At 55.3% G+C, this 11,574-nt stretch overlaps 1 protein-coding gene across 1 annotated transcript in view; it reads right to left on the reverse strand.

Annotated features, from left to right (window-relative positions):
• EXD3 (exonuclease 3'-5' domain containing 3) overlaps nt 1-10,299 on the reverse strand; it is a 45,404-nt gene extending 35,105 nt beyond the window's left edge. The window contains exons 1-10 of the mRNA XM_063316480.1: nt 10,137-10,299; nt 9,299-9,421; nt 7,430-7,488; nt 6,945-7,106; nt 6,256-6,423; nt 3,002-3,055; nt 2,654-2,793; nt 2,038-2,138; nt 544-617; nt 420-458 (exon numbers count right to left, since the gene is read on the reverse strand). Of these exons, the coding sequence (XP_063172550.1) occupies nt 420-458; nt 544-617; nt 2,038-2,138; nt 2,654-2,793; nt 3,002-3,055; nt 6,256-6,423; nt 6,945-7,106; nt 7,430-7,488; nt 9,299-9,421; nt 10,137-10,299 (1,083 nt within the window). The remainder of the gene's footprint in view (nt 1-419; nt 459-543; nt 618-2,037; nt 2,139-2,653; nt 2,794-3,001; nt 3,056-6,255; nt 6,424-6,944; nt 7,107-7,429; nt 7,489-9,298; nt 9,422-10,136) is intronic.
• Between the last annotated feature and the right edge of the window lie 1,275 nt (nt 10,300-11,574).

Below are 11,574 nucleotides of genomic sequence, written 5' to 3' on the forward strand. Positions count from 1 at the left end.
GTTAAGATCTGAATGACTAGGAAAAACCCAAATATATTTTGCATTAGTAAACAAAAGCAAAAAACAAAAAGGAAAAAGGAAAAAAATTCAGCAGAAAAAAATTGTTCTGCAAATTTGTAGAATTCATACGTAATTCAACTATCCTCCAATGCACAATCTACATGCTCAGGACGCAGATATTTCATCTGCTTTAGCACAGAAGACACAAGCTACGTTCACACACTGTGCTAAGCCACAATTTGTTTCAACCATCCTCCGTAAGATATAGTAATAACCAGCCATAAGCCGTAACTGGCAAACCACAATAAATGGTTTGCACACAGCCCTGAACCCAAACCAAGCCAACCACTTTATGATCTTGCAGACACTGTCAAGGCAGCCACAGAGACCCGCCTGGCTGGAAGCAAAATCGCACTGACCTGGACGTGATCAGCCCAGTTTTCTTGCGTCATGGTTTTCTGCAAGAGACGTTGCGAAACAACTCTGTGAAGGTGCTGGAACGTCTGTGGCCTTTTGACACCCTCCCCCCTTCCCACCACATACCTCAATGAATCTTTTGTGGAGTAGGTATTTCAAAGTGCCCAGATATCGCTGGTTGAGAATATTGGGACAAAGCGCTACAGCGGGGTGGGGGGGGCGGAGGGAGAGAAAAAGGATGGGTCAGTGGAAGCAGAGAAAGGGACTGGGGGGCGGGGGTCTGCCAGGTTCATTCTGCCACCTGCCCAGGCCCTGTAGCCTCCTTCACTCCAGCCATGTTCCGAACTTTCAGGCTGTGAAACCAGGGATGTGAGGTGCTGCAGTCCCAACAGATCTGGAGGGACCAGCATAGGGAAGGCTGAGTCACTCAACTCCTTTTTTTTAAGCGGGGGAGAAATGCCGTGTGTGATCCCAAGCAACAAACAAGCAGGAGAGAGAGAGAGAGAGAGGGCACTTCACCCAGATGGGTACAGGAGGAAGAGCACCGAGTCCACAGGCAGCTTTCTCCCACCCTCTGCTGTTGGCCTGCAGCTCACCTTCCAGAGCAACCCACAGCCAGCGCAAGGCTTCTCGGGGCTGGCTCTTTCGGGCACGTTTGGTGGTTGTGATCCCCAGGCAGCCGGTGTGCCCTCCGATGTGCGGACTTTGGTCCCCAGAGTTCTCAGCCATGGCCATGCTGACAGGTGGGCCCAGGCTGAGAAAGGCTGTGTGGAGGCCTTGCAAATCGGAGCCGATTCAAACCACCACAGCCCTTGCATTCGCCTCTTATTTTAACAGCAGGGAATAATCCTGCTTGAGCTTGAAGTGTGCACGTTTGAGGAAGCAGATCAGTGTGTAGGCTGGAATTCTGTAACCTGCTGAGGGAGTGCATGGAACATAGGTGGTGGCACTGGGCACAGGCAATCTTGAAAGGCTGAAGCTTCTTTCTAAAGCCAATTTCTAGCCCATTTTTAAAAAAAGATATTCCTGAAGGTGCATTTGAAGGAGGGAGAGTGTATGTGGCAATCTGTCAAACAAATGAAAAAACAACAACAACCCGCCTGTTTCCCAGCCCAGGAGGAGGCGCAGGGTTGGGGCCATGCGTTATCTCTGGGCAGGGTGTTTGTCTCTGGGCAGAAACAGGGATTCTCATGCTGAAACTGCTCTGACTCTCTTGTCCCTTCAGACTTGCGTGACCTAGTGCGTGCTCTCTCTCTCTCTCTCTCTCTCTCTCTCTCATGCACACACCCACACAGAAACCTCTCCCATCAGGGAGGGCACTCAGCCCAAAGCCATCCCCTTTCACCCACAGAGATGCTGTTTGTACAGCTCTCCTGCCCTTCAGTTAGCTGGGCTACTTTGCTCCTGCTTTGCAATGCCATCCTCCAGAATTCCCAGTGGCACGGGCAATGCCACAGCTCTGGGGCTGAGAATGAGGGATGTCCAAGGTGCTAAGCCAGCAAGAAGCTCTGAGATCCCTTGAAGCCCATCTACATCAACAGGAGCAACCCCAGACTCCATCTGGTTCCCCGTCCCCAGGATGAGGGCTTCCCGCCCACAGAACATCCCTGACGTGCCCACCTGGGTCCAGGTTGTATTTGTTCAGGAATTGGAAGGCCATTTTATGCATCATCTTGCAGTTGATCTTTTCTGGCCACTTGCCAGGCAGAGCTTGATACTGTCTGAAAGGGAGCCGAAACAAACGTGAGCCGAGGTTTCAGCGGGACGGAGCCCAGGCAGCAAGAGTTCAGTCTCTGTGCCTTCCACCACATACCCCTGGCGCTATAAAGGCGCAATTCCTTGGGACCACCTGACCAAGGATATCGTCTGTCTGTGCGCACAGGTAGCCACACGTGCTGTGATTCGTTAGAAGCACAGAAGAAGAACCCAGGCACCATTCTGAAACTGAAATCACAGGGCAGCAAGGATTCGGAGCACATTTGGTGGGGACCCTGTCCGTGTGCAGGAGGTCTGCGGGGGCTTCCCTCCCTTGCACGTTAATCATACGCAATAGCAAAGCAAGAACAAAAGCAACACGGAGGATGAAATAGCACGTGCTCATTCTGCACAGTGAATCTGGGGGAAGTTAGTAGCTATCTCCCTTTTGCTGTAGGAGCCCAACTGGCTGCGGGAGAGCCGATGCTGCTCCCCCCCGGAAAGAAGTCCTCCCTGAGCGGCCTCCCAGCGGCCCCCTCACCTTGCAAGGTCCTTGACCTGGAAGCCTGGCACGGACCACGAGTCTAGGAGTCGCAAGAGGCTCTGCTGCAGCTCAGGACTGCCTTCCACGTAAGCTGCCACGAGCTCCGTTTTGTCCTGAAGCAGCAACGGAATGCACATCTAGGGTACAGAAGGGAGAAGACACATCGGCACACCTCACTCCCGGAAGTCTTGAAAAGTTGTATGCATCAACCCCAGAAGAGCTACCCAACCAAGCCAAACAACCCTGGATTTTCCCTGTCCCTGCAGGTGGATAGCTAGCATTTCAGGGAGAAGCAGGGAGACAGGTAAATGATCCAAGGATATCTGCTTTTTACATGGAATTTACCTTCTCGAACTCCAGGTCTGGCTGTAGTTTCAGTTTTATGCTTAAAGTAGCAGCCTAGGAAACAAGGAAGGGTGGGGAAAGGACTGTTAATACAGCAGCAGTAAGACTCAGCAGAAAGCGCTTGTGGACACACATGCCCGCAGGCTAGTCCGCTGGCGTTCTTTAGTGCAGCTCCTTGGGGCCACCAAAACACTCCCTCTGGGTCCCTCCTGCAATTCAAGAGCACAAAGAGGCTGCCAGGCTCCCTCCCACTCATGCACGTTTCAGAAGGGATGCATCTCCCGAGTGAGGTAAAGTTGAGAAAATGTGGAATAATTTGCCTCCCCAGCTAACTGGGAAGGGGGGGCAGGATATGGGGGAAAAAAGCACCAGCAAAACTCTGACCCACTGCTGGCCAGCGAAGATGGATACTGATTTCCCCACAGGCAGGGCTGCGATGGAATGGGTTGCCCTCCAGAGGTTACAGCAGGGCCTAGTTGTCTTTCAGCAACATCTGGGAGGCCAGTAACCTTCCAAGTGGCTTGGAAACCCTAAACTATTCAGGGATGAATTCTGACTTATTTTAGAGGGAATAAACCAACAGTTCAGTAAAGGGACTGCTGAGACGTCCGATGCGCGTCACCCTCCCAGTTCCCTTTACACCGGAGATGACCCCCCAACAGTTTGGAGACCTCCTTCAGACAAGAAACAAGGCCCAATTCGTTTTCAGGTTCGTTTTCAGTCAGACAGGGATGCCCCTTCACATGGCCGAACGAGGGGCAGGACAAGGAAAGAAAATGTGAAAGCCTGAAGAGCAAAGATACAAAAAGTGGCCCAATTGTAACAGAGAGCTGTCAGCGTGAGAGCAAGAGAACAAAGCGGAGCATCGTGTGGGCCACGGTGAGCTGCCTGGCTGGCACACTGAAGCAACATGGCACTGCAGATTTTATTTGTTCCAATGGAAGGGAGCATCTGTGGCTCAGGGTTGAACGGCGGACCCCTTGGTGCTCTCTGAGCTGGGTGGTTGCTTGAAGACATTTCATGACCCAACTTCTACAAGCACCAGCTGACTCGCACTGTTGCTCCCTGGAAACGTCTGCACGCCAGCCACCCAGCGCAGAGAGCACCAAGGACTCCACAGGTTTTATTTACCTCTAGTAGGGATATTCATGCATGGGCCAGGCCTAGGAGCGTGGCGGTATAGATACAAAGCCTCCCCTGACTCAGCCTTTACAAATAAAGCTTCTTTCCCAGAGATACCCTGGCTGGCAGGGACGCACAGCAAGCATGGGGAGCACACAGGAAGCTCTGGATGTCTTTGACCATTCATTCAGAAGTGCGCATAAAGCAACACACCACCTTTTCCCAAGGGTGCGCGGCATTTAGAATGCAGACCTCTTACACAGCTATCCCAAGCCTCCAATACGAATCTAACTTTGCACCAGCTGAAAAGCCAAAAAGAAGACAACAAAAAGGGGGGTGGGGGGTGGAGACATACAGCCATTCCCAGGCTTCTATTTTGATCAGCTTTGGAAATGAGAATGGAACGGAGGAGAGGGGGCTGGAAGGAAAAAAATCTAACATACCCAACTGCTCATCTATGCCATTCCCTTGCTGTTATTTTTATATCCGCTTGGGAACGTTTGCTCTCTGGAATCCAATGGGAACTAGCGATGGCAGCTGAGGGTTAGGCCGGTAAGAAGCGTGATGATGCTGGACCATTGCGAATGCTTGCCTGGCTGCACATCTGCTTTCCACAGTGACCAGTTTCAGGCCTAACTGGGAAGCCTACCAGTGGGCCTGAAGGCTGCAGTCCTTCCCTCCTTCCTGAACTCTGCTCTCCAAGGATAGATTATCTCTAAAAATGGAGGTTCTACGCAGCAGTCCCTTCCTTTATCCTCCCTGGGGATCGTGTTATTCTGCCAGAAGGAAGTTGTTCCCTACTCTTCTTCCACAGATGCACACGCACACTGACAGCCTCCAATCATTTGCCACCCTCTCATAGGGCTGTTACTTAATGGAGCGGCACTGAAAAATCTGACTAAAGGAAGCATTTGCCCTTGTCCCTAATAATCCAAAATGCCTTCCCAAACATAAAGGAACAGAGTTTTCCCAGGCTAGAAAGTCAAAATGGAAGTGGCCTCAGCTGTATCCGTAGCCAGGAAGAAAGCAAGCTATTTCTGCCCCACCTGTTCTGAATTTAATATATGCTCCTTAAACAAGAGTGGTGCTTTTAAGAAAACTTGTTCCACTCCAGGCAGCCCACAGAAACACGCCTTCTTCCCCCCAATCCCGAGGCACAAGTCGCCCCTCTTTTTTTAAAGGCACAGCTATCTTCTTTTTCTACCTTTATGAGCTATTTTAAAAAAACGTAAATAAAATAACTCAATGGACAATGGAGGGCATTCATGCTGCCCTGAGGCGGCCGCCATCCCTCCGACATGAAATATCGTGGCACATTAAGCCATGAGACCCTGCTAATCAAAGCTGACAGTGCCTTCCATGTCCCTTGTGACATCACGGGGGCACCGAAGCACGCCAGGCCGCTTCTGCTGGCGGGAGAATGGCTTTTCTTCCCGAGAAGGGCCTCTGCTGGTGACAAGAGTCTCCTTTGTCTGCCATCTTCACACGGGGAGTACCAGAAAGGCCCATTCAGGCAGGCGCAGACGCCCTCTGAAAGGCTTGAAGGGCGACCTCAGATGAGCGCCATGCCGCTCCCCTCCAGGTCTGCTGAATCCCCACAGGGTTTCCAAAAGGGGCTTGGCGACAGCCATCTTGCTTCCCCCCGAAGCCATCTGTCAGTTCGGAGGGGAGCCGCCTGGCTGGCTGCCGAAATCCCCAACTGCTTTTTCCAGTGGCGTGCAGAGGCGGTGGAAGGAGCAGGCCCTTGGCCACGGGGAGCCGCGCATCCAACATCCTGCCCTCACATGCCAAGCGACGGCCGGACAGCTGCCACAGCCTCCCAGGTGTGCCCTCCACCATCTCCCGGGCCTCGGCTTCTTCATAACTCCTGGCCAGATGGGCCTTTCGAGAGGCCGGGCCCTCCACCTCCCCAAGCCCATGGGTCCCATGGCCGGCCGAGGGGCAGCAAGAGGCTGGAGGAGCCGCCCAAGCTCTCAGCAAAGGGGCTCTGAAGGGGAGGGGCCCAGCCACAGACCTCAGCCGCGACCCCAGAGCCTCCCGCCACCTGCTTTCTGGCCCCCTCCGCACGGCCCCAGCGGGAGAGCAACACTGCCCCCTGGTGGCCAAGCAAGAGCAGGGCAGGGAGAGCTCACCTCTTTGAACTTCCCCTGGTGGTAGAGGTGGTCAACGAAGCCCAGCAAATGGTGGCGGTTGGCGGCGTGGAGCCAATAGAGGCCAATCAGCGGCTCCAGCAGGCTGGTGTTGCACCGCACAAGCAGGGGAAAAAGGCCAGCCTGCAGCTCCTTCAGCCTTAAGCTGGACTGCAGGCATCAGAGAGAGAGAGGTCCCATGGTTCCGTGATCTGAGGCAGCCTGGCCACCATCCCCGCTTGCTCTCGGGAGAGGCATCACTGGGGAGCCTCCATCTGAAGGGGCTCTTTTTAAAGACCCGGCAGGCTGCCCTGCCTCATCAGTGGGGCTCAGAGTTCCTTGCCTAAAGCAGCTGAAGTCCCGGGCACAGCAGCAAAGGGATGGAGGGCTTCTCAGGGGTGAGTGGGGGTTGAGCCAGCCTGCGTGGGGCAGGCCTGGAGGAGCCCAGCAGGTCCCTGCCACCCGCCACAGAAGGGAAATTGGGGGGTCTGAGCTTCTGGGCAACAGGCAACTCCTCTTCCCTCCCCAGGTCTGCAGGAAGTGCCAGGCCTTTGGGACAGTGGCAATGAATGGCACCTGGCCACAAGGCGAGCCAGACCAGGCAAGGGTGTTGGCGGACAGCCCTCCCCTGAGCCCCACTAAGGGCCAAGGAGCAGAGGCCTATGCTCTGGGCGGGACCGGCGTCCCCTTACCGGCTGACAGTTCGCGCGATCCTTCATCCAACCCTGCAGCTCACGGACAATGCGGGACAGCAAGCCTTGCCCTCTCCGATCACCACAGCTTTCCAGCACGCCGATGAGCCACGCCAGGGGGTCACGCAGGCTGGCAAATCCCAGCCTCATCTCTTCCTGGAGCTAGGAGAACCCGGAAGGACCCTGATGAGCCTGTTCTGCCCAGCCCTGATGCAGGGTTCCCTATGGGGCCTGGCCTTCCAGAGTGTGACCCTCCAGCACCATCAAGGGAGAGGGGCAGCCTGGCGGGCAAGGCTGCTCCTCATCCCCCCATGGTCAGCGAGACCCTCCACAGAACACTTGTGCCCTTGACAGAACGGCCCCAGGGAGCAGCAGTCAGGGGTCCACGCGGCTTCCCCCTCAGAAAGCAGGAGGGGGTGGAAATCTGCCCAGGGGGCGGGCGCTGTGGCAGTTTGGCAACTTGCCCAAGACTCCTTGCAACTCACCTTCTCCATGTCTCTCCCTGCCCAGAGCACCTGAAGATTCTGGAGCAAAGGGTCCTGCTCTAGAGGGGGGAGAGAAAACGGAGGAGAAATGAGGGAGAACGAACTGTGGAGCAGGGACTCGCCCTCCACCCCAAGGCTCCCGCCATAGCCCGGCCTGCTGGGGTGGGCTTACGGCTCAGCCAAGGAGGTCCTCCTGAGGGCACTGGAGTCACCTAAAGCCGACCGAAAAACCCTCTTTGCCTTTCCGCCTCTTATCCAGACAGCCAACGCAATCAATCACGAAAATAACCTTGCGAGGAGTTAAGACACGGCCAAGCCGCAAGGCAAATGCCCTCACCCACCCGAAACGTTTTCACCGGCCATCACCGATAGGGGAAGACTTGGACGAACACCTTGGGCAATGGGTTCCACTGGCCAGACGCTCCGACTGGGAAGGCCCACTGAATCCCCTCTCCCTGAGGCCTCCAGAGAACCCAGGGCCAGAAGCGGCCAGTTCAGATGCTGCCTCAATGGGCCGGGCCCTCTGACCTTCCTCCCTTCTGGGAAGCACTGTTCTGCAGAGAAAGGGTGGCCCAGAGCCTCCTCTCCCTCCTTCCCAGAAACAGCCCCTGGCATCCTGTTTTCCTCACATGACTGAGCAGGAAGCATGGCCCTCGTTCGCTCGCTGGGAAGCGCCCCAGCTGGCGGGGCACCTCCGGGAAGGACAGGTCAGCCCTGCAACCTCCAGCTGGGAGGCTGCCCAGGAAAGGAAGGCCTTCTGAAAACGGCCACCCAGACGGGAGCCGGAGAGGCACCCCTCACAACCAGGCAGTCCCAGGAGAGGTGCGGAGTGGAGCGTCTGCCTGCAAAGGAGAAAGGGGAACCGGAGCCTTTGGCTTGGCGGGCTGACAGCTTGGGACTCGGGGCCTTCAGTTTGAGGAAGCAGCTCTGCAGCCCATCCTCAGCCGGCCCAGCAAAGCCAGCGCTTGTCTCAGAAAGGGTCGGACGGCGGGAAGAGGCAACCCCTGGATGGGCCAGCCAGATGGGGGATGGCTGGGGCGCAGGAGGGAATCCAAGGAGGCAGCCAAAGTTTCCTTGGAGTGCTTACATCTGGCGGAGGCCTGAAAGCTTCTCAGATCATGGCTGGGTGAGAGTTTTCTGGGAAGTTTTGGAAATGTTCAGAGCATGCTCCCTTGCCAAGGCCTTTTAAAAGCATTTTCCTACTGAACTTGGCTTCTCCAAGCAATCACCCCTGAACACTCATTTAGAGGAGAACAACCATCTGGGAGTCTTTTTGGTCATTTGAAAAACTAAGTATCGGCTGGTACCTAAAAATGGGAACGCCCAGGTGAAGGCCTCCTGTGCCACTCCCCACACAAGGCCCCCCTTTCTCTTTACCTCCTCAAAGATGCCTTTCACAATCTCCTGAGATGCCCAGAGAGAAAGGCTGAACAAGGCAAGGGAGGACAAAGCACAGAAAGACCCCCAGATCAGAGGGCAGGCTGCCTTCTTAGGTCGGAAGCCCCTGACCCTCCCAGGCTCTCTCTCCAGCAGCAGCCTCTGGCACCAACCCTGGCACCCAGGGTGTAGCTGTCTCAGCTGCTGGGTGTCCCCGCTAAGTGCATTCGGGGAGAGGAGAGCAAAGGGGCACTGCCTGCAGAAAACGCAAATGAGAAGCCCCGCCCTCCCGGGTTGGGATGCCCCGGGCGGTGCTGAGACTTCTGCTCCCTGGTCTTCAGGGCCACAGAGAGCCCTTCCTCTTCCTGGCCCTTTGCCCAGGCCTGGACTTCTGGGGGCGACTTTTCAGCAGGGATAGGAAGAGCTGTCAGAAGCTGGGCCCCACCAGAGAGGGAAGGAACAGGCTCTGTGCCTGCAGGACAGGCGCCTCACCGTTGGAGCCATGACGAGGGTAGTCGTCCAGCAGGGTGCCTTCCAGGGGATAGAGGGCGGCCGCCTCCTCATCCTGGAAGCAGGAGAGAATTTGGTCACTTGCAGCAGGCGGACAACAGAAACCTCAGTGCCGCCCCTCCCGCCACCTTCCTTTGGGAGCAAGTCCGCCCTTGTCCATGGCCCCCGGCTGTCCCGGAGCTGAAGCCCCCCCGGCTGCTGTGGGAAGAGGGACGCTGCTGGGCACCCTCTGAATGGCTGAGACAGTTTTGACAAGGGCAGGGAAGGCACGGCCACAGAGTGGCAATCAGCCGCAACTGCCCCCGAGGCGGCGGAGGTGAAGGAGCCCCGCACCAGCTGCCGCTCATACTCCTGCCACCATCAGAGAAAGCACCGGGGCAGGCGGCCTCCCAGTCCAGATTGTGCTGCAGGGTGCTTTCTGGAAGGTGCGACCAGAAGCCCCCTCCATTTCCTCGCCCGATCTCCTTGAGCCAAACCACTCCCTGGCTTGGCTGAAGGGGGGTCCAACCCCCTTGGAGCAACTTGGCTCCTGCCTGCTTAATGGGGTCATGGGACAGAGAGGCTTCCCCTACACCTGGCGGGGGGGTGTTGCCAAGCCCCCCCGGGAAGCTCTGCCATCTGCCCTGCCGTTGCCCTGAGCATGATGACGCTGTGGCCCCAAATGGCACGCAAAGCCATCCCAGGGGACAGCGGCAAGCCGGGCCTCTCTTGTGAACCAAGCAGGATGAGCAGTGCAAGGCGGACCCCGCTGCCGTCAATCAGGCCTCATCAAAGAATGTCCTGGTGCTTCGCTGACAGTTCAGGAAGCCCTGGGCCAGACCTGCCAAAACGCTGATTAGCCCACACCCCCTCACGAAAGACAGGAGCGACGCAAGCTCCTCTCCAGGGACACGACCTGGCGGCCCTTCCCTGCAGGAACCACGGAGGGTCAAAGAAAGGCGCCTGGAGAAGCCAACTGCATGGAGCTGGCACTTCGCCAGCATCAGGATCTGCCAGGCATGGCCTCTCCAGTGAGCTAAAGGCTGAAGAAATGCACTGGGAGCTTGAATTTATTCCTGAGAATAAAAACAGCTACACAGGAAAAGAGAGCCAGATGTTTTTCTGGACAATTGCTGAGTGTGCTGCTTTTTTGTTTTGTTTTTCACTTTAAGGGTTTAATTTAAAAACATTTTAAAAAAAACATTTGGAACTGAAACATTTAAGAAGTGCTGCTGTCTAGCTGAAAAATCAGGGGCTGCCGGGTGCACTGCCAACACAGGATTCCCATGGATGTGGACCCTTAAGTCCTCCAAACAGTAGAGCCCAGACAGACTCTGCAGCTGACATCTGTGATCCATTTAACATTTCTCAGGGGCTGCCGACTTCAAAAAACACCCACAAACCACATGGAAGTGTCCAGTAAATGCAAACCATATCAAAAGCCCTTGACAATGCGGGACCAGTCAGCTGCTGTCCCTGGTCCAGTGATCTCTGCAGGGATCCACCTAATTTCCAAAGATCTGGTGCTGCAGCTCCATCTAAATCAGAAACCACTGAAAGGAAATATCCTGTCCAGCAGGCAGATGACCAAAACATCAAGCCACATCAGACACCATGAGACACAATCACATCACAACTGGCTCAAAACACCCACTGTAGTGTTCTCACAAAACACATGTGTACACACACCCACACATACACACCACCTTAGGTGCAAAAACATCTCAAGGTTACAGCGGCGTGCTCGTCTGGAAAGATGGTCTCAGGTCTCTGCTAAGCCCAGTCACCCCACTGGATTTTGCTCTGTGCTGAAACCAACCAAGACAACTGGACTCAGGGGAACTCGGGGTCTGAAGCCAGACAGGTGTACCCAAGGAAGGTGGCCAGGCTTGGAGAGCGGCCAGCAGCATTTTCAGTGAAACAGTCCCAAAGAGACCATCAGGTTACTGGCAAGTATCCACGGCTGAGGCGTCTCCTGGCCCCGCTTAGAAGTTGCAAGAAGCAGCAGCAGCTCTTCCGGCCATGCCGTTTTGGCGAGGACGCCACCAATCCTTTGCCCTTCCCTGCATCATTTTACTTGGGGGGGAAGCAGATGAAGGGCCTTTGGTGACTGTGGCTAACAGGTGAGGAAAGGAGCCTGGCCAAGAGGCAGGATCAGACCTCCTTGTGCCCCCAGAGAAACACGTTATTTTAGGCACTTGTTCTTTCTATCCCCCAAAGGGAAAAAAACTGCAAGACCTTTACAAATGGTAACACGTTGGTAACAAACAATCTAAAAA

Source organism: Candoia aspera, chromosome 16 (genome assembly GCF_035149785.1).
Source record: "Candoia aspera isolate rCanAsp1 chromosome 16, rCanAsp1.hap2, whole genome shotgun sequence".
NCBI lineage: Eukaryota > Metazoa > Chordata > Lepidosauria > Squamata > Boidae > Candoia > Candoia aspera.